General features: G+C 41.6%; 1 protein-coding gene across 3 annotated transcripts in view; it reads right to left on the bottom strand.

Annotated features, from left to right (window-relative positions):
• Positions 1-25,238, bottom strand: part of gch1 (GTP cyclohydrolase 1) — a 28,521-nt gene extending 3,283 nt beyond the window's left edge. Inside the window, exons 1-5 of one of the 3 annotated variants that reach the window (XM_033027256.1) lie at positions 24,735-25,238; positions 9,945-10,054; positions 7,385-7,440; positions 4,719-4,750; positions 373-457 (exon numbers count right to left, since the gene is read on the bottom strand). In XM_033027256.1, coding sequence (XP_032883147.1) covers positions 373-457; positions 4,719-4,750; positions 7,385-7,440; positions 9,945-10,054; positions 24,735-25,077 — 626 coding nt within the window. In that variant the 5' untranslated portion in view covers positions 25,078-25,238. Of the gene's footprint in view, positions 1-368; positions 458-4,718; positions 4,751-6,629; positions 6,686-7,384; positions 7,441-9,944; positions 10,055-24,734 lie in introns of those variants that run through there. The other 2 variants (XM_033027255.1, XM_033027257.1) reach the window with 2 other exon arrangements.
• Between the last annotated feature and the right edge of the window lie 294 nt (positions 25,239-25,532).

The following is a 25,532-nucleotide window of genomic DNA, read 5'->3' as shown; positions in this document are numbered from 1 at the left end:
CTCCAGCCACTGGAGTGTATGTAAAGTCGTTTCTTTGTTTAAGAAAGTAAGTAGAGAGAATCCAAGGTGAAAAAGGCCAGCGAGCTTCACTTCAGTAGTGCAAAATATTCTTCACAATAGGATTTACTCAAATTTGGAAGAGAATGGACTATTTAGACAGCATAGCTTTGTACACAAAAGGACTCTCCGTTTCCCACCATTTCACCTCCCACTGGTCTGATTATTCTGCCCAAACATTAATGTCACCAGGGCTGATCTCATCACCACTTATTTAATGTCAGAGTCGTACAACATTTAAAAAAATTGTACAAACAATTATAGAAATTAAAAACAGCTTGGCTTTTCCCAGCAAATTCCGTGCTCAACACTTACGTTGCTTCAACTACAACTCCTACTCCTGCAGGCTGCAAAGCTTCTGTGATTGCAACAGCAATCTGTTTGGTGAGACGCTCTTGGACTGCAAATGGACAGAACAACGTACCCGTAAGAACGAAATCAAAGTAGAGATGTATTTAACGATGCTTTTTCAATATTACATTAATACAATTAAATTCCTAATTTATATTAACGTGATCAGTTCCATGCAAAATATAATTTTAATAATGTATCACCACACGTATATTAAATTCTTATTTAAATGTGTGTATTTAATCATTTAAACATGTCCTTCACCACTCATACAAAAAAGGAATAATCCTTTGTTAAGTTGACAAAAATGCTGGAGAAACTCAGCGGGTGAGGCAGCATCTATGAGCGAAGGAAATAGGCAATGTTTCGGGTCAAAACTCTTCTTCAGACTGATGTGAGGTGGGGGGGGGGGGGGGGGGGGGGGGGGGGGAAAGAAGAAAGGAAGAGGTGGAGCCAGAGGGCTGAGGGAGAGCTGAGAAGGGAAGGAGAAAGTAAGGTCTACCTGAAATTAGAGAAGTCCAATGTTCATACCACTGGGGTGCAAACTGCCCAAGCGAAATATGAGGTGCTGCTCCTCCAATTTATGGTGGTCCTCACTCTGGCCATGGACGAGGCCCAGGACAGAAAGGTCAGATTTGGAATGGGAGGGGGTGTTGAAGTGCTGAGCCACCGGGAGATCAGGTTGGTTATTGTGAACCGAGTCGAGGTGTTCAGGGAAGCGATCGCCAAGCCTACACTTGGTCTCACTGATGTAGAGCTACTGACATCTAGAGCAGCGGATGCAATAGATGAGGTTGGAGGAGGTGCAGGTGAACCTCTGCTGCACCTGGAAAGATTGCTTGGGTCCTTGGATGGAGTTAAGGGGGGGGGGGGGGGGGGGGGGGGGGGGGGGGGAGGTAAAGCGACAAGTGTAGCATTTCTTGCGGTTGCAAGGGAAAGTGCCCGGAGAGGGGGTGGTTTGGGTGGGAAGGGACAAATTGACCAGGGAGTTACGGAGGGAGCGGTCTCTACGGAAAGCAGACAGGGGAGGAGATGGGAAGATGTGGCAAGTGGTGGGATCACGTTGGAGGTGGCGAAAATGTCGAAGGATTATTTGTTGTATGCGATGGCTGGTAGGGTGGAAGGTGAGGACAAGGGAGACTCTGCCCTTGTTACGAGTGGGGGGGGGGGATGGGGAGTGAGAGCAGAGTCACGGGCTACAGAAGAGACCCTGGTGAGAGCCTCATCTATGGTAGAAGAGGGGAACCCCTGTTCTCTGAAGAATGAGGACCTCTCTGATGCCCTGGTATGGAACACCTCATCCTGGGTGCAGATACGGTGTGGATGGAGGAATTGGAAGTAAATCCTTTGTTAGATTGTATTACATTTATTTCTATCTATTACTAGACTAAGTGGGACCCGTTGGGTCCCAGCATCACACAGAAGGGCTGGTCATCCAATGCAATATTCCACCTTTCCACCAATTCTAATATTGGTGGCCAGTTGGGTGGGGGGGGGGGCTTTCTGGAGCGCTAGTATGGGTGTTGTGGGCTGAAGGGACTGGTTTCCAGAGGGCTAGTATGCAAATTGTGCGCCAAATGGATTATTGGGCTGGCGTCTCAGTCAATCAAGCCTGTTGTGCTGGCAGCTCACTCACTCACGGCTGGTGGGCTGGTAGTTGACTCACGGCTAATCCTTGAAATTCTATTTCAAGCAGGGTATAAGGCCACCAAATTCAAGTGCAGTTTCTTACCACTTCTAGCAGGGTGCAAGGCCACCAAATTCAAGTGCAGTTTCATACCATTTGAAGTAGGGTGCAAAGCCACTAAAGACAGCGAGTCGTGACCTCTCCCTCCTCCATCTTGCAGAGACTGAGCCACACCCACATTTCCGGGTTTTATAACCCCTTCCCCTCCCCCACCGGAAAAGGTGTGGCATTCATGGAGTGATTGACAGGAGAGAGATTCTCAACGTTTAAAAAAAAACTAATAACACTTTTATTTTTCATTGATGGGAAGAATTATCTGCACCTGCTCAGCGGAGGGGGACTGAGTAAGATGGCCAGAAATCACAGCCGTAAGTGGTAGTGTTTTATCTAAAATCAATATACAGTGCAAACAGGAAGTAAATGCATTTACAGTAGTGCCTTTCAACTTCAAGCCAAACCACCCACGCCACCATTTGCAGTAAGTTGTGCATTTCAACTTCATGCCACCATTTGCAGTAAGTAGTGCCTTTCAACTTCATGCCACCATTTGCAGTAAGTAGTGCCTTTCAACTTCAAGCCAATGCACCCACGCCCCCATTTGCAGTAAGTAATGCATTTTAACTTCAAGCCATTGCACCCAAGCCACCATCTACAGTAAGTAGTGCCTTTCAACTTCAAGCCACACCCATGCCACCATTTGCAGTAAGTAGTGCCTTTTAACTTCAAGCCACACCCAAGCCAACATTTGCAGTAATTAGTGCCTTTCAACTTCAAGCCAAAGCTCCCAAGCCTCCATTTGCAGTAAGTAGTGCCTTTCAATTTCAAGCCAAAGCAACCAAGCCTCCATTTGCAGGAAGTAGTGCCTTTCAACTTCAAGTCAAAGCTCCCAAGCCATCATTTGCAGTTAGTGCCTTTCAACTTCAAAGCTCCCCAGCCACCATTTGCAGTAAGTAGTGCCTTTCAATTTCAAGACACACCCAAGCCAACCAGGGGGAGGGGGGGCTTTCTGGAGCGCTAGTATGAACCATTTTAGAACCAATAGACATTTTTTTGCAAGCTTTAGAACCAATAGACATTTTTTTGCAAGCTTTAGAACCAATAGACATTTTTTTGCAAGCTTTAGAACCAAGAGACATTTTTTTTTGCAAGCTTTAGAACCAAAAGACACATTCTGCAAGCATTTTAGAACCACTAAGGGCGCTTACATTTGAGTAGACATGTGTTGTGTTATTCACATCTCAGAGAAACGTGACCCTCTGACTTCCTCCAGCTTGCAGACACTGATTGAGGCACACCACTTCCTGGTTTTATAGTCCCTCCCCCCTGCCGCCAGCGGGGGCAGCAGAGAGAATGGGGAATTTTGTAAAAACATTCATATCTCTGTCACTTTTAATCGACGGGAAAAATCCTCGGCACACATGCGGCGGAGGGGGGCTCTGAGCGAGGTGGCCAAAAATGATGGCCGTAGGTGGCAGCGTTCTCTCAGAAATCGCAGCACAGATTGCCAAAACCGATCAAGAACAGAGTTCTAGTAATATAGATAGATAGACAATGTAGCACACGTATTAAGCAATTTATTAATTAATTAAGCAGTTTGAAGAACTCAAGTCTGGCAAGAACAGAACCTCCTTCACACAGAGTGCTCGTCTTAGCTCACCCCAAATCTGCACTTTTGCCCATTTTCACTTTCTGTAAATTCTTTACAACTTTCCTTCACTGCTGCATGTTACCCACATCAGACGCTCTTGATTTTGATGTCTCACGCTACCTCATTTCTATCTTAGGTTTCCTCTCATCTCCTTGGTGATGAATCCTCTATTATGTGTGCTATTCACACTCGCTCTCCTGCTCCATTGGGTCTCGATCTTTCTGGCGTTTTCCTCCAACTACTGAAATTAGCTAAACAAGTGCATTCATTGAGATATAACTTTCCTGCATGTGCCATACAATGAGCCATCCTGCAAGTCCTTCAATATTTCCTTGTGTTTCTGAATGGAATACAGCCAGTGATGACAGCAATAGACTGTTTGAGGAATATGCAAAAGAGGATGAGAGTAAAGAACTTTGGAAAACAAAATATGACACAAAGGGGCAAGTCCCGTGAAACCAATTGCGTCTCATAGAATAAGATAACATATCGTGAGCTTGAGATTACAGGCCAGCAATTGTTTTATTTTCAATATTAAAAAATCAAGATAGATCTGAAACCTGTCCCTCCTCTCTCATCTCTAGTCTGTCACTTACTCTACCACATGCCAATCAAACCCCCTTCACCTGTGTCCATTTATCATTAGCCAGGTTTTGTCTGCCCCAACCTATCTTTTCCAACTTTCTCCCCCTAACCAGTCTGAAGGTCTTATCCTAAAATGTCGTCTCTCATTCCCAGATAATGTGTGACCCAGTAAGCTCCTCCAGCACTTTCGTATCTGCACCCTTGTGTCTCTGAAATTGCTTCTCATCTGCCTTAAAGGTGCTTCTGTGAACACCTCTCTCCTTGTGATATTTAACAAGATTTCCCATGTTAGAAACCACCTATTGCCATCTACCCTGGCAAATTATTTCAGAATCTCATGATTTAAGACAAGTTGAATTAAAATGTTTTGACTATTAATTAACCACTTACCCTGAAGTCTCCTACTGTAAATCTCAACAATTCTGGAAAATCAAAATTCAGGATGAGTACATGATTTAAACAAGTACGCAGGTGCAATAGCAATGCTTCAGTAACTTTTGACAAACAAACATTTCATTCTACTCAATTCATGAACTATTTAAAAAAAAAATCTAAGGGCAGCCTAACAAATCTTAATGTTATCATTTATCTATATTTGTTGATTAATATCACTATACATGAGAAAATATGATATCTGTATTTAGAATGCAAAACTATCAGGTAAATGCATTAGAGAAAAAGCTTACTAATAATATTTGTGTAACTTGCTTTGATTGCATGTGGACAAAATAAATATCCTAGCAACAGACAAGATGAGGTAAATTGAGTTAATTTGCATTATTTTAGTTTTATAAATTGTATCTTTATTTCATATTTATGGGGTTAATGCAAGATAGGTTGGTGCTCCATGGATGATCGATATGAATTAAAATATCACTGAAATAGTAACAGCAAATTATGATACTTTATGTGGATTGCATAAAAAGATTAGCTTGAACTGCAGATGCTGGTTTAAACCGAAGATAGACACAAAAAGCTGGAGCAACTGAGAAGGACAGTTCTGAAGAGAAGGAATGGGTGACAATTTGGGAAATCTTGTCAAATCTCACAAGGAGAGCGGTGTTCACAGAAGCACCTTTAAGGCAGATGAGGAACAATCTTGGGAGACCCAAGATTACAGATGTTGGAATCCTGAGCAAAATACGAAAGGTCTCCATCCGAAACGTCACACATCCATCTCCCCAGAGATGTTGCCTGTCCTGCTGAGTTACTCTAGCTTTTTGTGTCTATCTTCAGCTTGAACTGCTGGTATGGTTTAATCACTGATAATCAGCTTTTGGTTACTTAGCACAGGTCATTTTGGAGTCATCTTTGGAATCTATTGTACCAGGTGCTTTTCAATGGTTAAAATGGGAGCTGCAACATAAGGGAGATTTCAATTTGTCCTTCTTTCCTGCATGATGTTTCTGCTGACTACAGGCCCCATAGCAGAAGCATCCACATCGTGGGGCTGGAAACTGGAAGTATCCTGAGCTAATTCTGCTACCACCATCATCTATTGCGACAAGTGATGGCTCCCACTGATTGTCGCCGGAAGCTTGCGTCCTTTGCAGGACGGACGATGACAGCGAGGTCAACATTTGTAACAAGATGGGCACGAAAAGAAGACTGTTGACTACATAGAATTCTGGATCAAAATATTTTCATTACGGGTGGGAGTGGCAAATATTACCATCGAAACTTTATCAATTTAAATCTTGGTTAAGATAAGGGAGAAGCCAATATCCAGGAAAAAGATATTCAGTGGGAATCATCAAATAAACTATAATTAATTCATTACAAAATGTCGATAATCACAGATCATCAATAATCACGATGTATGTATAGATCTCCCTCTTTCCCTGAGGGGTAAATATCAAAAACATCTGACATACAAATCAAATGTCAAACTCCTGTAAAAATGAATGGCCAGCGAAAGATTTTAGATATACGTGAAAGTAATGGAAATAAAAGTGTTTTGTTCACTACGACCCTGGCTCATCCTCTAACACAACACTTTCCTGACAATTTTTTAACATCTGAAAATCTATTGATCACAGGCTTGAATCTTCTCAATAACTTAGCATTCATATATATCTTAAGGTTGGCAAGAATCCTAAGTGGGTCATGGATTGCTCCCGATTTTAAACAATACATATATAATTTAATATGTTATTTTACTGTCTGATGTATTTAACATTTATTTTGCTCCACTTAAGGAAAGTGTAAGATTAAAATTGAAGAAGCAAAGCAAAATTGAAGGCAATGATTTGGAACCAAGGTGTCCTTATTGATCCTCATTCACGGCTAATCACGACTTACCTGGCTAGCTTGCTAAGGCCAAGGAGCCGTCTTTCTGGTAGATAACCTATATGTACCTACAGAACGGAAAGAAGACATTGACTACATCTGACCACACACAGAAGGGACCGAGAACTTTCTCAGCCAGGTCAAAATTGAAATATCTATACACAAAAGAGATGCTGACATTTTCTGATGGGTCCTGAATCAGTATGAGGCCAAATGTGTGCAATGGGATGACCATGCAATCATAAGCAGCCTTTTGGAATACATAGCAAGCTGTGAGTAATACTGCTCCAGGGGAAAGTGCTCATTCAACTACAAGACATTGAACTAAACTATAAGGAACTCTGATTTTCTAAAGCTAGTAACAGCCATATCTCTCAAGTCTTTGGCAGAACATACATTACAAAAGATTTCCAGTAATGCATTGGCCATGCATATCTACAGCAGTGACATCTGGGAGCATTTTGATTACACCAATGATTACACCACTGTTAAATATGATTAAACTGTTTAATTAAGAAAATTTACAGATACATGCAGTATATTACAGTAGTTATATTATCATCTATCTTCTGTCAAACCAAAGACTTAGGGTATTGCCACAGATAACAACAATTGGAGAATTGCAGCTTTTGTTTCAATATATGCCGGCTCCAATTGACTGGAATAGCAAGCACCCAACTGAAACCAGAGTTTCTACAAAGTCCCATTTGTTGCATCTTTCACTCTCTCTCTCTCTCTCTCTCACATAAGCCCTCAGGCCTAGTTACCTGGCTAACTTGCTCACTCCTACAACTTTTCTGTTTGGTATATAACCAATTGAAACCTGGAAAAAAAGGAGAGAGATTCAAAGGTAGAGAATCTTACATGTAATAGATTATATTGGTAACTGGTTAATGAGCAGCAAAAATAAATATAAAACACAACCCTGCATGGGTTTTCTCCAGGTGCTCTGGTTTCCTCCCACACTCCAAAGACATTTGTAGGTTAATTGACAATCTAGTAAATTAGTTTGCATTATAGCAGTAGTGATCTTTGCCTAAACCTTGACTGGCAAAGAAACCACACAGCTTATTGTTGCATTGTGTGCTACATCTTCCCTGTTTAATGTTAGGTTTTGTAACAGTAAGTCCAGCTCTAAGCATCCACAGTGAAAGCAGATTTTCTTAAATTTTGCCTTGTGCTTGCAACTTCCAGGAAGAGCTGAACTTGACAAAATCCAAATCCAACTTCAGAATATCATTATAATTCTGCACAGGAATAAGAGTTTAACTACAATCACATAAGAAATACACAGCAACTGCTGTGGCCTGAATAATTAAGTCTAGAGTTTAAAAAAAAGGGAACAACAAATAATAGAGCAGTTACGATTCATTAGCCCAGAAAGCAAAATTCTGCAGATACTGGGATTCTTTAAAAAAAAAACAAATTATGGGGGTCTGAAGAAGGGTCCCATGACAAATGTTGCCTATCCATTCGCTCCACAGATGCTGCCTGACCTACTGAGTTCCTCCAGCACTTTGTGTTTTGCTGCAAGTGGTTAGTAGGTCAGGTTTTCCTGGAGAGAGAAACAGAACACGTCTGAAGAATTTTTCATCTTATTTACCCTCAAGGTATCTGAACAGGGCCAGCCAATGTAAGCGAATGTTGTAATTTTTTTAAATATTCTTCTACCAGGCCACCCCTGATCCTCCGGCATTCCAGAGAAATCAATCCAAATGTATCTAACGTCTCCTTGTAGCTAATAGCCTCTAATCCAGGGATTATGTCCATTCTGGTAAATTGTACATAAACACAACATATCATCTCCACAAATCAATGACCAGTACCGTTTCACATGACAGAAAATCATGATACACATGTGCAGTTATATAAGACGTTGGTGAGGCTGCATTTAGAGTATTGTGTTCAGTTCTGGGCACCATGTTATGGAAAAGATATTGTCAAGCTGGAAAGGGCGCAGAGAGGATTTACAAGAATGTTGCCAGGACTCAAGGGCCTGAGCTTTTGGGTCAGGTTGAGCAGATTAGGACTCTATTCCTTGGAACGCAGGAGGATGAGGGGTGATATTATAGTGGTGTATAAAATCACAATCTCTTGCCCAGAGAAGGGGAATCGAGAAACAGAGGACATAGGTTAAAGATAAGGGCGTGAAAAAGATTTAATAGGAGCCCGAGGGGTAACATTTTCCACACATTTGGTGGTGGGTATATAGAATGGGTGGCCGGAGGAGGTTGTTGAAGCAGGTACTATCGCAACTTTAAGAAACATTTAGACAGGTACATGGATGGGACAGGCTTAGAGGGATATGGCCCAAACACAGGCAGGTGGAACTAATGTAGATGGGACATGTTGGTCGGTCGGGGCAGGTTGGGCCAAAGAGCTTCTGAGGGAAACTCCAGCAAATGCAGGTCAGTCATTGACTTTCATGCCTGATTGTTGCAATACAAGCCTTAGACGATGAAGGTGCTGGTACACTCTCTCAAGAGTATCAGCATCAAGGCCAGAGTGCAGCAGAAGAGATCTTTGCTGAGAGGCTCGATACTATCAGCCCATTACATTTCATTCCTCCTTTAGAAATGCAAGTACCAGCAATTGGATGGTTTTCTTTAATAATAAAATAATTAATTTATTTTACATTTATTGGACGTTAAAAATAAAAATGGACACTCCCTAGCCTGAGGGCATGTTCTAACTTTAAATAAAAATGGACACTCCCTAGCCTGTGTGATGGACACTCCCTAGCCTGTGTGATGTTCTAACTTTAATGTCAAAGACAGTCATCATTTGTTACAAAACATCTCAATTAAGTGTGCTGCTCAACACAAAATTAAGATTCCATCCCAGGATAATACATATTTTGCTGGAGTTATTCTCAAGATTTAAAAGGAAGAGAACTAAAATAACATTTCACGATCCAGGATAGATGTAAACACAATCCCTTTTGCAAATACATATAATCCGTTCATGCAGCTTACTGCTGCAATGTTCAGGTTATATAAGGTTACAGTATGTCTATTGTGATCTGGTTTATTTAAGTGATGTCCACCCTGAAGCATTCCTTGTTCTCAGCAAAGTATTTTGAAATAAATGTCAAGAACTTTTCAAATTTTCTGGAAATAGAGGAGTGAATTAACATTATTTCCATTGAAAAGTAACCTTTTACATTTTTTCTAAACAAAAACAAGAGTTCAAAAGCTATGATCACGTCACGTTTCCTATGTTTATGCGTTATCTCACAACAAGCTACAGAGTGACATAATACTGAGATCAGCCACTCAGTTAAGGGTGTAATTAATATCAATTTAAAATGGATTTTGCATTGCTTACCTTTCCAATAAATGGGACTAAATGGTGTTCGCACATGGAAAACATGTCAATGTCCTTGACTATTACCATCTCATCATGGTCCTCATCAAATATGGCATTGTTTACAATATCTAGAGATGAAAAGACATGTCATCTGTCAAACATCCAGAAACACACTTTTTATGAATTAATTACCAGTCACTTGGTGTGAATGGGAAGTGTTTCAAGTTGCTTAAGGTTACACAGAAGCTGCAGAACCAGTCTTTCAATCTGCTGTCGATACAGAAATGAAGACAAAGAACTGAAAGAATATAAAAATGACACCATGTTCAAATAAAGGGGAGCATGTATAAAGCAGGCAATGTAAGTATTGAACTTATATGAACTTCCAAGGACAAATTAAGTTGGAATGAATAGCTATTAAAGGCAAATGTGAAAAACCAAACTGTTACTACTTTAAACCAGGTACAACATATGGAGGTGCCGTGGTAGACGTTGTGTTTGGACTTTCCAAAAGCATTTGCCAAAGCATCACATGGCAGTCAGCAAGAAAAAAAATAACTTTCATCGTAGTAACGGGGCAGTGACACCTCAGGTACTGAATTAGTTAAGTTTCCCCAGAGTAGACATTTTGTTTTGCAAGAACTGATGCAGCAATTATTGCATCAGCATATTGATGTCATAATATGTGGGAATTTACCTTACACAAAAATGTGATATGTTTTTGTTTTTAAACCATGGCACCTTTAAGGTTACAATCTAGTCTAATTTTAATTCTTAAACTGTTGTTTTATCCCATTACTGCTTCTGTTCCTCAGTCTTTCTTGCAAAATAAATACAAAATACTAACGATGTCAACGACCCAAGAAAACTTAACATACTGCTCTAGAGGTTTGAAAATCTAAACGATTGTGTAAGTGGGAAATGTTTTTAAATAGGCCACTACAATTTCACAATAGTATATCATATTTTCCCAGCGAGGATGTGATGCAGATGTGGATATAGACTGTTTGTAATCTCTTACTTCTACCTACGGGACTTTAACATCGTGGAGCCTGCGATCCCTTTGCCAGGGATCAACCTCGGAGCACCAGCTGTGGGTGCTTGCGGAATTAACATTACGGAGCTCGCGGTCTCTCGTCTCCAAGCTGCAGGTCTTCGGGAAGCTTCGACCGCCCTGACGCGGGGGCTCCGATCGCCCCGACGGATGGTTCTACTGCCCTAACCGCAGGAGAAGAGGAAGAAGATTGGACTTTTTTTGCCTTCCATCACAGTGAGGAATGTGGGGAATCCACTGTGGTGGATGTTTATGTTAACTTTCATGTAGTTGTGCGTCTTGGTGCTTTTTTTCCATATGGCTGTATGGTAATTTGCATATTACTGTACGTTAATTGGTACATGTGACAATAAAAGACCTTTAAAACCTTTGAAGCCTAAATAACATGCCTCTTATGCAGTCTGTTTCTCTTAATTGACCAAGTGGCTGAATGGTGATCCAGGCAGCGACATATTGCAATACCTCGCCGGAGATAAGTGAGCATGAAATGGTGGCTGATACCAATGGCAACTGAACATTGATCTGTCACTGAAACTGGACTTCAAAATACCAGCAGAGGGGTCATAATTTCCTGAGAAGACATTTTGTTGGCTGGAGATGACACAGATATTATTGCACTGGAATATTGATCAGAATTTTTTTTTTAAATCCATGGTAACTTTAATGTTAAATCCAGTTTCACTTAAATTTTTTTTTTTTTTAAATTGGTATTCATAATTTAGAATCAGATCCTGGTGACTAGGCGATCTGCTGAGAACACGCAAGAAGTCAGACTGTTAAGATGGATTTGTACTGGCAAAAGAAAATAATCATTCCACTCCTCAAAATGTAAACTCATAACTCACTGAGAGCATCTTTCAATGCAGTAATTTATTCTTCTGACAAAGGAACAATCTAATAGGAAATTAAAAGCTGCAGAATTCCCATTTTAACGACAGAAATCCTTGATGCTAGTCAGAAATGTTTCCACCTTCACCACACTCCTCAACTCCACTATTACGTAAAAGTTAAAGTTTATTATTTATCACGATACCAGAAATCAGAATATTTGTTTGGATAGAATCCAAATACTATCATTATACAATCAGGGTCAAACTCCATTATAATAGGTAGAGAGAAGGAAGAGGTACAGAATGCAGATTATAGTTCTCAACATTGCAGCACACCAGTTCCAGAGACAAAGTCCAATGTCTTCATGAGGTAGAGGAGAAATGGACTGCAAGCTAGCCTATGGAGGGACAGTCTGATAACACAGGGGATCAAGCTGTTCATGAGCCTGGTCGTATGCTCTTTCAATATTCTGCCCAACAGGATTGTGGAGAAGGGATAACCATGGTGAAAACTTGTCTGCTTTCCTGTGATGGCGTGAAGTATAGATGGAGTCAATTGTGGGAAATCTGGTCTGTATAATTGACTGGGCTACATGCACAATTCTCTCCAATATATCTTCACCAGCTCCTATCTGAAACTCGTCAGCATCCTCCATAAATTCTAAAGGCCTGTCCCACTTGGGCGACCTAATCCGCGAGTTCTGGCGAATTTGCCCTCGTACTAGCAGCATGGTTGACACGAGGTCGTAGGAGGTCTTCGTAACTCTTTCATGCTCGAGAGTGGTCTCCGCATACTCGAGGTCTCAGCTAGTGCGCGGCGTTTTTTAAAAATATGTTAAAAAAATGCCCGTGAGTACAAAAAGGTCGCCATGGAAAAAAATCGATACTTTTTTTACTCGTAGGTTTAGTCGTAGCAAGTCGTAGTAGGTCGGCATGTTAGTCGTAGGTAATCGAGGGTAGTCGAAGGTAGTCATAGATAGTCTTCATCATAATCGAAGGGAGGTTGAAGGAGGTCGTCTTCACTCTACACTATTCGGTGTCCAATTTTCCCTTAGTTAGTCGTAGCTAGTCAAAGCTGGTCTTCAACATAGTCGATGGAGGTCGAAGGAGGTCTTCAACATGTCATTTTTTCAAACTCTTCTAAACTCACCAATTAGGTCGCCCAAGTGGGACAGCCCCTTTAGTATCTGGACTGTGATACCATTGCTATTGATCTACATTGCTTTTCCAATAGCACTTGAACTCAAATCCAAATTGTTCTCATATCATATACTTACTATTCCTCAGGCTCCTGTCTCTTTCACATTCTGCCTCTCACGAAAAAAAATCCTTGCACTTCTTTCAATTTAGTGTATTGCCAAAACACTCCCCAAAAATGAAGCACATAACTAATTGGCAACATCTCACTTTCCTTGACTTTACTGACACGGACAATATAACAAGAGCATTGGAATCAGTGGCAGAAAACCTACTTTAGCCACAAAAGCCAATGCAATATTCAATAGAATTTAAAATATTTTAAGAGAACTACTATTAATAAATGCCTCTGAATTTTAAATACAATGGTAACAACGTACTACACATTTTCTTGAAGCAAAACTTCTAATTCCCTCAATTAGATTTGTAGAAAATTAATATCTTGAGCAAAACACCTGAATTATTTAATAAAAGTGCAGGTTAAATAAACGGTTAAATGTTGGGAAATTTAATTAACTGATTTTCAATGTTTTCAAACCATTCGCCTTTAGTATCTTGGAAAATCTCTTTAGCAACGACATTGCAAAGATTATTCTCTTCCGGCTCCATCCATTTTTCACAAATGCATTATCATTTCTTGCTCACAACAACAAAGCAGATGCCAATTTCCTGTCTATAAATCCATTCATTTAGGCCGTAATTACAGCAACTATTAAGTGCACAGTTTTTTTTTTATTGTCAGCCACAGACTTCAAACAAAACAGCTGTTTATCGGCTCTGTAAGTTACATTTCAAAAAGAGTATACAATATTACTACAATATATTCACTCATTTATATAAATTCGTAGCCATAATCATGCCATTTCAAAATATATTAATGAAAATAATGTGAATGCATGGTTTATTTGTACAAATAAAGGCTCAGCTTGTTTTCATTTCTGCTGTAGTTTCCAATTACTTAATAAATTAATTTTATTGTTACATTAAAATAGAAAAAGCTCACCAAATGCATCATGAAAGTATCTCAAGCCAGCATGTCTGTCATAACATTTTTTTTAAAATCTCTTCTTTCATCCACTTCATCACCTTTGCTATCAGATTCCTGATTGTACCATAACTTTCCACAACCAAAATTGAAAAGACTGATAACATTATTTTCAGTTGCACCACAAACTCCATCCTTTTGCCTTCCCGAACAGTGGATCTGTTCTGTGACCTTAGTTTTCAATTTGAGGTGCTTGCCCATCTTTCCTTGAACATTGCCATCTCTGCCCCAACACAATCCATTTGCTACCAAAACCTTTGTTCAAGTTTTTAACTTCCAAACTTGATTTTTGCCAAGATATTTGTGGCTGTACTTCTGATATACCCATTCTCCAAGAGTCCTCTAGAATGACAATTCAGCCTACTTTACTATAGTACCCAAACTTGGAGCCAAACTGATTACTTTAAAAGCTCTACTGCAAACCCACTGACTCCCATGGCTATCTGGACTACACTTCTTCCCACCCTGCTTCATGTAAGGACTCCATCCCCTACTCCCAATTCCTCCGTCTGCGCCGCATCTGCACCCAGGATGAGGTGTTCAACACCAGGGCATCGGAGATGTCCTCATTCTTTAGGGAACAGGGGTTCCCCTCTTCGACTATAGATGAGGCTCTCACCAGAGTCTCTTCTATATCCCGTAGCTCCGCTCTCACTCTCCATCCCCCCACTCGTAACAAGGACAGAGTCCCCCCCTTGTCAATAGACAATTAGTGATGGAGTAGACCCTTCGAGCCAGCACCGCCATTCAATGTGATCATGGCTGACCATCCCCAATCAGTACTCCGTTCCTGCCTTCTCCCCATATCTCCTGACTCCGCTATCTTAAGAGTCGTATCTAGCTCTCTCTTGCAAGTATCCAGAGAACCGGCCTCAAACGTCCTCTGAGGCAGAGAATTCCACAGACTCACAACTCTGTGAGAAAAAGTGTTTCCTCATCTCCGTTCTAAATGGCTTACCCCTTACTCTAAAACTGTGGCCCCTGGTTCTGGACTCCCCCAATATCGGGAACATGTTTCCTGCCTCTAGCGTGTACAAACCCTTAATAATCTTAGTGTTTAAGAAGGAACTGCAGATGCTGGAATCAGTCTGATGAAGGGTTTCGGTCCGAAACGTTGTCCATTTCCTTCGCTCCATAGATGCTGCTGCACCCGCTGAGTTTCTCCAGCATTTTTGTGTACCCTTAATAATCTTATATGTTTCAATAAGATTCCCTCTCATCCTTCTAAACTCCAGAGTATACAAGCCCAGCCGCTCCATTCTCTCAGCATATGACAGTCCCGCCATCCCGGGAATTAACCTTGTAAACCTACGCTGCACTCCCTCAATAGCAAGAATGTCCTTCCTCAAATTAGGGACCAAAATTGCACACAATACTCCAGGCGTGGTGTCACTAGGGCCCTATACAACTGCAGAAGGACCTATTTGCTCCTATACTCATCTCATCTTGTTACAAAGGCCAACATGCCATTTGCTTTCTTCACTGCCTGCTGTACCTGCATGCTTACTTTCATTGACTGATGAACAAGGACCACATATCCCAGTGTACTTCCCCTTTTCCCAACTTGACACCATTTAGATAGTAATCTGCCTTCCTGTTTTTGCTACCAAAGTGGATAACCTCACATTTATCCACATTAAACTGCATCTGCCATGCATCTGCCCACTCACCCAACCTGTCCAAGTCACCCTGCATTCTCATAGCATCCTGCTCACAGTTCACACTGCCACCCAGCTTTGTGTCATCTGCAAATTTGCTAATGTTACTTTGAAACACTTCATCTAAATCATTGATGGATATTGTAAATAGCTGCAGTCCCAGCACCGAGCCTTGCGGTACCCCACTAGTCACTGCCTGCCATTCTGAAAGGGACCCGTTAGTCCGTACTCTTTGTTTCCTGTCTGCCAACCAATTTTCTATCATGCCAGCACTCTACCCACACCTTGTCCTCACCTTCCACCCTACAAGCCACCACATACAACAGATAATCCTCCGACATTTTCGCCACCTCCAACGGGATCCCACCATTGGCCACATCTTCCCATCTCCTCCCCTTTCGGCTTTCCACAGAGACCGCTCCCTCCGCAACTCCCTGGTCAATTTGCCCCTTCCCACACAAACCACCCCCTCCCCTGGTACTTTCCCTTGCAACCGAAGGAAATGCTATACCTGTCGCTTTACCTCCCCCCTCGACTCCATCCAAGGACCCAAGCAGTCTTTCCAGGTGAGGCAGAGGTTCACCTGCACACCTCCTCCAACCTCATCTATTGCATCTGCTGCTCTAGGTGTCAACTGCTCTACATTGGTGAGACCAAGCGCAGGCTTGGCGATCGCTTTGCCCAACACCTCGCACAGTTCGCATTTTTTAAATTTCAAAATACATTTTATTCGAGAAATAAATATATACAATACATGATCCTTACAAAAGGGTATACATACGTACAATAGTTTCCTCAAATCACAATTTTACCCCACACACTTGCCACTCATGTGGCCCACTGGTGTGGAATCCCTTCCCTTATTTTGAGGGGCGTCTCCACCACACCCTGCCCCACATGTCCAGCAGCGGAAGGAACCTAGACTGTGGTCCTCCCCCACCGAGCCTTGTGTTGGCTGCACCGAGCTTCAATGTGTCCCTCTCACTTGGCTAACACCTTATTCTAATACTCTAATAGTTTAGTTTATTGTCATGAGGTACAGTGAAAAGCTTTTTTGTTGCGTGCTATTCAGTCAGCGACAAGACTATACATGATTACAATCAACCCATCCACAGTGCATTGAAACAGGACATAATTTGTGCATATTTATTAATAATCACACTTGGGTGTCACTGACACCTTTAGTTGGTTTGAGAACGTGATGTTGGTTTAGGTTTATTGTCCTGTGTACCCAGGTACAATACAAAGCTTTGTTTTGCATGTTACCCAATCAAAGAAGATGTTACTATGCATAAATACAATCAAGTCAAACTCAAGTACAATAGGAACAGTGAAGGGAGAGATACAGAGCACAGAAGAGAGTTCTCAGCTTTGTAGCAGAACAGTCCCAGAGAAAGGGTCCAATGTCTACAAGGAGGTAGAGGAGAATTAGACAGTATCCTAGCTTATGGAAGAATAATTCAGAAGTCTGGTAACAAAGGGGTAGATGTTGTTTCCGAGTCTTTTAGCTCGCATACATAAGTGTTTTACCAGGTGAATTAACTGTCAATGTTGTTGTTGTGGGATTAGAGTTTTAAACAGATCAGTCAGGTGGAGACATTAATGAAGATGGATGTATATAACAATTGTAGAGGTTTATTAACACTTTAAATGTTAGCAGTATTTTATATCCCTGATAGCAAACACTGTTTATCCACGGCTGGAAACACCATGATACATTACTTAATCATGTGGTATTGTTGGATTATTTATAATGTGATAGTTGGAATTAACAAAGACAAGATTTTTAGTCATTTGGGTTAGTGGTGAAGCTGCCAAATAAATCATCTAACTCATCAACTGGAGATTTTTCATATCTTTCTTGCAGTTAATGGTGAATGAACGCATCAATTGTCACACAAGGAGATCAGTTTAGCCGGAGCTAAAACGATTACAAGCCTGTAAATATTTCCACAGCGTGATGTTCACAAACAGAATGTCAATCATCTCTGGATATGAAACAAACATGATGACACCATACCTTTCAAGAAATTGTGATTAAGTTTGACTTTACCAGTTATTTTCAGAAACTGCATCACAGAAAGACAACGGGGTTGATATGGCAACTGTCTGGCAAACAACTCAGTGTACACCCCGGTTACAGAAGAAACGGATAAAGCCGTGCGAGTAGCTTATCAACGCTATTGTGGACCCAAGAGTGGAAACACTAAATGAAGGATATTACACTAATACATCATTACACAGAACTGGGTGAAAGCTGCATGATACGTGTATTCCTAGACTTTGCAAACATTCACAGCTCCGTTTTTTTTTACTTACCCCTCCAGTTCAGTGGGATATTCATTTTGTTTTCAATTCTAATCTCACAAGCAGAAGACGATGTGTTGAAATGAAAACTCACACCTACAAGAAAATAGACACAAAATGCTGGAGTAACTCAGGCAACATCTCTGGACAGGAATGGGTGACCCTGAAGAAGGGTCTTGACAGACACGTTACCCATTCCTTCTATCCAGAGATGCTGCCTGTCCCGCTGAGTAACTCCGGCATTTTGTGTTTATCTTCGGTATAAACCAGTATCTGCAGTTCCTTCCTACTCACTTCTACAAGGCTTTCCCTGCGGATCAGTTGGTTAGGACAGTGAATAAAGCATTTGCCATTTGCTGAATTAGTGATTGAAAAATGAGCTTCCACTTGGGACAAGTATGAGGGCCATCAACGCCGATGGAACTTTTGATAATAAAATGAGCAAAGAGACGTTGAAGAACCATAGAAACATAGAAAATAGGTGCAGGAGGAGGTCATTTGGACCTTCGAGCCAGCACCGCCATTCATTGTGATCATCCACAATCAGTAACCCGTGCCTGCCTTCTCCCTATATCCCTTGATTCTGCCAGCCCCTAAAGCTTTATCTAATTCCCTTTTAAATTCATCCAGTGAATTGCCCTCCAAGACCTTCTGTGGCTGACAATTTTGCAAATTCACAACTCTCTGGGTGAAAAAGTTTCTCATCTCAGTTTTAAATGGCCTCCCCTTTGCTCTTAGACTGTGGCCACCTGGTTCTGGACTCCTCCAACATTGGGAACATTTTTCCTGCATCTTGCTTGTCCAGTCCTTTTATAGGTAAGATAAGATCCACTCTCATCCTTCTAAATTCCAGTAAATGCAACCAGTCTTTCCAATCTTCCCTCATATGACAGTCCCGCCATTCCAGTGATTAACCTTGTGAACCTACGCTGCACTGCCTCAATAGCAAGAATGTCCTTCCTCAAATTAGGAGACCAAAACTGTGCATAATACTCCAGATGTGGTCTCACCAGGGCCCTGTACAACTACAGAAGGACCTCTTTACTCCTATACGCAAATCCTCTAATTTTGAAGGCCAACATGCCATTAGCTTTCTTCACCTGCTGCTGTACCTGCATGTTTACTTTCAGTGACTGGTGCACAAGAACACCCAGGTCTCGTTGCACTTCCCTTTTTTCTAATCTGACACCATTGAGATAATAATCTGCCTCCTTGTTCTTGCCGCCAAATTGGATAACCTCACATTTATCTACATTATACTGCATCTGCCATGCATCTACCCCCTCACTCAACCTGTCCAAGTCACCCTGCAACCTCCTAGCATCCTCTTTGCAGTTCACACTGCCACCCAGCTTTGTGTTATCTGCAAATTTGCCAGTGTTACTTTTATTTCCATCATCTAAATCATTAATATATTGTAAATAGTTGCGGCCCCAGCACCGAGTCTTGCGGCACTCCACTTGCCACTGCCTGCCATTCTGACAGGGACCCGTTTATTCCTACTCTTTGTTTCCTGTCTGCTAAGCAATACTCTATCCATGTCAACACCCTACCCCCAATACCATGCGTTCTAATTTTACCCACTAATCTCCTGTGTGGGACCTTATCAAAGGCTTTCTGAAAGTCCAGATGGCTCTCCTTCATCCATTTTACTTGTCACATCCTCAAAAAATTCCAGATTAGTCAAGCAGGATTTTCCTTTCATAAATCCATGCTGACTTGGACTAATCCTTTTACTGCTATCCAAATTCGCCATTATTACTTCTTTAATAATTGACTCCAGCAACTTCCCCACCACTGATGTCAGGCTAACTGGTCTGTAATTCCCCGTTTCTCTCGCTCCTTTCTTGAAAACCAGGAATGTTAGGGAGATCTCCCAAGTGGCAGCTCAGTCTGCGATCCTCAATACAGCAAATGTATCTGTTTTATTCCCTTCTTTAACCTAGTGAAAGCCTCGTGGGTTTGATTCTTTGAGTTCAAGGTACAGAAGGGAACAATGATCATGGAATGTTTCTTGAACGTGCATCTAATAACGCACTTGTTGAAATGTGATCACAATGATGATGTGGAAAGTGCGGCGTGCAGCGTTTATCATCACTATGAGTTTGTGCAGACTGACAAACAAAAAACAAGCTGAAAATCTGCGATTACGCACAAGAGAAAGCAGAATAAATCGGAAGTGAATCACCTCACCTGCGCTCAAACCCAAGAATACGTTAGAGGGAATACGTTAGAGAGACATATACAGAAAAGCAAGGGGGAGTCAGCAAACAGTTGACAGTGAGAGGCCACGTCCATGGAGTGGACACCAAGTGTGTTCCCACCTCATCTCAAAGGAAAATACAGTCAAGAAACAGCAGACAATTCGCCCTCTTGCTCCGCCATTCAAAAAGTCAGCGGTCGATCTTTTACTTTTCTGGAACCAACGAGTCTCCCATCCGTGGCACTAATTGGGTCAATAATCACTGCACCCCTGCTGGCACAAATATGTCCTGCCTTGGGTAGCAAGGCCACATCCAATATATAAATCCAATAATCTGGCATTCAACTGGGAATCTTGGTGAATTGGCAACTGGAAAGTGAGGCAGGAGTGTGGCGCATTGTGAGGATCACAGCCGGGGGTGTGGGGCGCGGTGTAGGTTTGTAGCCAAAGACAGGGGCCAGACTGCTCCCTCCAAACTCATTGGAACATCATGCATCATATTTACTGTCACATTTAAACAATAGGCGACGTTTCGGGTCGAGACCCTTCTTCAGGTCTGAAGAAGGGTCTCGACTAGAAACGTCGCCCATTTCCTTCGCTCCATAGATGCTGCCTCACCTGCTGAGTTTCTCCAGCATTTTTGTCTACCTTTTATTAATATGTTTTTGTTCGTCTTTTATTATTTTTATTTTAGTCTTCAAATGAACATATTTAAAATACCAAAGAGTAAAAGAAGATTCAATGAAATAATCCTCCCCGACTGACGGCCACAATTAAAACATTAGTAAGTCATGAGGGCAATTTTAACAAAATAATGTACATTTTGAAGTCCATCTAATTGAAGTTTGCTGGATGCGGCCTTATTAGATTACAGCTAACTTAATGCGTCATTCCAACATGAATTTAATGCGTCATTCCAACATGAATAGGTTCCCCACCCCTGCTCCAGATCCAAACACTTATCTTTGTCTCTTAGCTGTTTCCTTACTGTTGGAATTACTTAACTCACGTCCAAAGACTTTTATTAGCAATACAGCATAGGTAACTTCATCTTAACACACTTCTCAAGACTGCAGAAGGGAAAAGGGCTTTCTATTAAACCAGTGGGTGGAGCCACAGAATGACTCCAAGCATGAATGACACCGATCTACACTTACTTAATGAACTAGAGCGATAGACAATAAATCTCATCCCAGCAAATCCAGCGACATCCACATATCATGAATAATTCTCTTTATGAGATTCTAGTGTGCACAAAAGCAGTGTGATCCTTGCTGGAAAGGGAGAGCACATTCTCAAGAGTGTGCCTCAATAAAGCACAAGGGTATGGGAAGCAAGGCACACACCGCTCTTTATCCACATTGAGGAAATGCAAGGAGATGCAAACCACAATCTGCAGAGGATACAGACCACAAATTCTGTAATATTGGTCACAAGGCGAAGATTAACTATGCACCCTTTCTTGCAAAGTGTAATCATATTAAATATTGTTGAAAGCAACCATTGTAATACATTAGATTCCAATCCTTTGGTTTAGCAGACTTAAAATAAATTACTTGGGTTGGACTTGATTTAACATTACATCAGCATGTTTAAACCACTATATACACAATCACTATGCTATTCCATTGAGTAGGTTTTGCAAAGAAGAAACGATTCAGAATCCTTCATACCAATATAAGATTTACTTTAACTGTTACCTCTACTTCCAGTTTTGAATTCGTTCTTAGCCTTACCCCACTCACTTCCAACTTCACTTCACTCCAATAGACAATGACACAAATGTTCGGTTATGGTACAAATCTTAATGGATGACAACAATTACGACAAAGTAATTTCTCACTTCTTGTAAATGAGAGCATTACTTTTTTCTCTTATTGAAGCAATGAGATTGCAAAATCTGTTGCAACATTACTCATCGTATGACTCACAGGCCGAGATCAAAGTTCTTTATGCATTTAAAGTAACAGAATAATATTTGGAAATGTATTTTGTGTGTTACTGACAGCAACACATTTCTCCAACAAATTGATGTATTAGTTCATGTAACAAAAGAGCATCTATATCACTGGAATAGAAGATTTAAAATGATTACGATTGTAATATGCATAGATCTCTTTAGATTGGCAGGCTAGGGTTATCAAACGAGCTGTGAGATAATATGTCTAAAACCATATCTCATCAATGTCTTATGCACTCATAGACATTTTTCACAACAGGGTCTTATTATTTTGCCTTTGACATTAGGTTAGAATACGTATTAGAAAGTGCAAAGCACTTAAAAATGCAAACAAGGAACTGCAGATGGTGGAATATTGAGAAAAACACTAAGTGCTGGAGTGACTCAGAGGGTCAGGCAGCCTCTGTGGAGGGAATGCATAGGAAAAGTTTCACACCTGAAGAAGAGTCCCAACCCAAAATGCCCATAGATATTGCCTGACCTGCTGGGCTATACTATCACTTTGCATTTTATCTAAAAATGCGCACTTGGCCTGAATGAGAAAGATCATGTTCAGGCCCTTCTCCAGTTAGCCCAACAGTCTGAAGCAAGAATGCTGACGCCATACACCAACCTGGAGCTGTACAAGTCCTCACCCTACGCAGTTGGTTCATGCCAGATTACCAAAACAGCTTTGACGGTAGTAAAAGCTCACAGCGAAACACACATGCAGAGATAAAGATCATACAAATGACAATAAATTTGCAACTATCAACATTAAAAATATCGGAAACACAAAATGTTAAATTCTTTCAAAGTTCCTCTTTGCTCTCAATTGTTATAATGAGATAAAATCAATCCTATAATCGTTCATATGCAAACATGACATAAATGAGCCAAAATCTAGAACGAGATCATTAAACCAATTTAATGTCTGAAATAAAACCCCACTTTATTTTGCAGGAGTGCTAGAAACTAGTAAAAAACTCTTGGAAATGACTAACCAAACAAAAAGTAATGTTGTTTTAAAAATACAAACACTGGGGTTAGTTTTGATGAGTCATCCTGCCTACAAATGCACAATCACACTACAGTAGTGAACAGAGATCCAACTAATGAAAAAGGCATCAGAAATTAACTTAACAAATGTAAGGCTAGGCAATGACAAATATGCATTTTCTTACAATGTATGTCCTCACGACCACGTAAAATTATCCTAAAGGGACATTCTTTTAAATTAATCCAGCCGTCGCTATGGATCAGTAGATATCTCTAGAGAGACTTAAAGCCGCTTACAAGCACAAAACAAAAATTTAAGGGCACACATTTTTCACATCTCCTGCAATTGAGGGGAACTTGCAAAACAATTAAAAATTCCCAGATTTGTCATCATGTTGTAACATTAGATTCACATTTCTGGAGCTGGGCATCATCTGCTGAAACAAAAGTCAGACAAAGATACCTTCAATAGGGAATGGTATTTAAGAATTAAATTAACATTTATGGTAATTTGAGTCAGGTATGAACTTTCAGGTTTGTTGAGTTTCATCCAAGGGATATCATCATTTACAGTCAAATTGTTAGACAGCTGGAACCACCTCACCCAACACTTAAATTACAAGATGTAAAGTGCTAGAGCAGCTCAGATAACATCTCTGGAGAACATGGATAGGTGATGTTTTAGATCAGGGCCTTTTTCAGACTGAATGTGTGGTTGGGAAAGAAAGTTAGAAGAGGTGGACAAAGCCTGGCAGTTGATGGGTGGATACAGGTGAGAGGAGAGGGCTGGTTTCTAGGCAACAATAAGTGTGAGGAAACATCTCTTGAGGACATGGATAGGCAATGTTTCAGTGTGGGACCTTTCTTAGACTGATTGTGGTGGGGGGAGAAAGCTGGAAGAGAGATGGGCATGGGACTAAGCCTGGCAAGTGATCGGTCGATACAAATGAGGGGGGGGGGGTGTTTGATCGGCAAAATCCAAGATAATGGCAAGATAATTGGACAAAGGCCAGAGATGAAAAGGCTGAAGATGCAAGACAAAAGGTTTGAAGCGTTGTGAAATGTGAAGCTAGAGGAAGGAATGCAGGTGGAAGTGGGGGGGGGAGGCAAAGAAATTAGAGCTTCGAGGTACAGGTCGGGGGGGTGGGGTGCTGATAGTTCCCCTCCCCCTCGTGTCTTCACCCATCACCTGACAGGATTTGTCCTGACCCTCCGCTCTTCATAAACATTAGAACAAAAGTTCAATATATTAAAAAGCATACATTCAACACATTAAAAAAACAATATTGTGGTTAACGTGGGGAATGGATAGGCGATGTTTCGGGTCGGGCCCCTTCGGAAACATCATCTGTCCATTCCCTCCCCAGATGATTCCTGACCCGCTGTGTTACTCAACACTTTGTGTTTTACTCAAGATTGCAGCATCTGCAATTCCTTGCGACGATGTTACAACCAGTCAATCAACGCCACCAACTTTGCAAGAAAGCAGAGCTCGGGAAATTCCCGCAAATTAATGATATTGTTAGTTGGTGGCGAGAGAAGCTGGACTCGCCACTTCCTCGTATGTAATGCTTACCCGAGATATTTTCCTGGTAGCCCTTGGTGAAGAACTGCATGGCGGTGGCCGCTCTCCACGGCGTCCGCAGCAGCCCCTGCCTGTCCGGATCCTCGCCCAATCCTCTCAGGATAGCCGAGTAAGCGGCTTGCAGGCTGGGCAGGTTCATCTGATTGTCCTCAATGCTGCGAGTCCGCTCTTCTTTCCAGGGAGCCGCCGCTGCCGCCGCCGCCGCCGCTGGTCCCGGGTGCCCGTTCATCCAGACGCCCGCTTCTCCGCCGGCAGAGCCGGGGACCCTACCCGGTCCGGCCCCGCTCGGTACCACGGCCTTGCTTCCCCCGGCCAGCTGCTGTGGGCAATCCATGAACGCGAGCGGGGGATACAGCAACACCTTGTGAAGAGATGAATCTGTGTTTCAAATGCAAGTCTGCGGCTCCTTTAATAAGAGTGACTTCCTGGTAGTAACCTGTCATTGGTTGGGCACAACTCATTCTTTGAACACAGATCAGCAGCAGCACTGTTGTGCAAGCGCAGGCTTTAAAGGAGATATTTAAAGAAGATCAGAGGGGGAGGGTTCTCTCCGCCCCACATAGTGGGTGATGAAAACGTGGAATAAGCAATAAATTCACCCAAACGACAGCCTGATAAATTAAAGAAGATTATAGACACAAGATAGGCGCAGTTGTAACTCCGCGGGACAGACCAGCATCTGAGGAGAAAAGGAATAGGTGACGTTTCGGATCGAGACCTTTTTTCAGATTCACCCATCCTGAAATCACTCACCCATAAATTAAGACGAAGGTACAATAAATTATAGAT

The sequence above is a fragment of the Amblyraja radiata genome, chromosome 9 (assembly GCF_010909765.2).
Source record: "Amblyraja radiata isolate CabotCenter1 chromosome 9, sAmbRad1.1.pri, whole genome shotgun sequence".
NCBI classification, from domain to species: domain Eukaryota; kingdom Metazoa; phylum Chordata; class Chondrichthyes; order Rajiformes; family Rajidae; genus Amblyraja; species Amblyraja radiata.
Note: the sequence above shows the minus strand (reverse complement) of the source record. Positions and strands in the feature narration are given on the sequence as shown.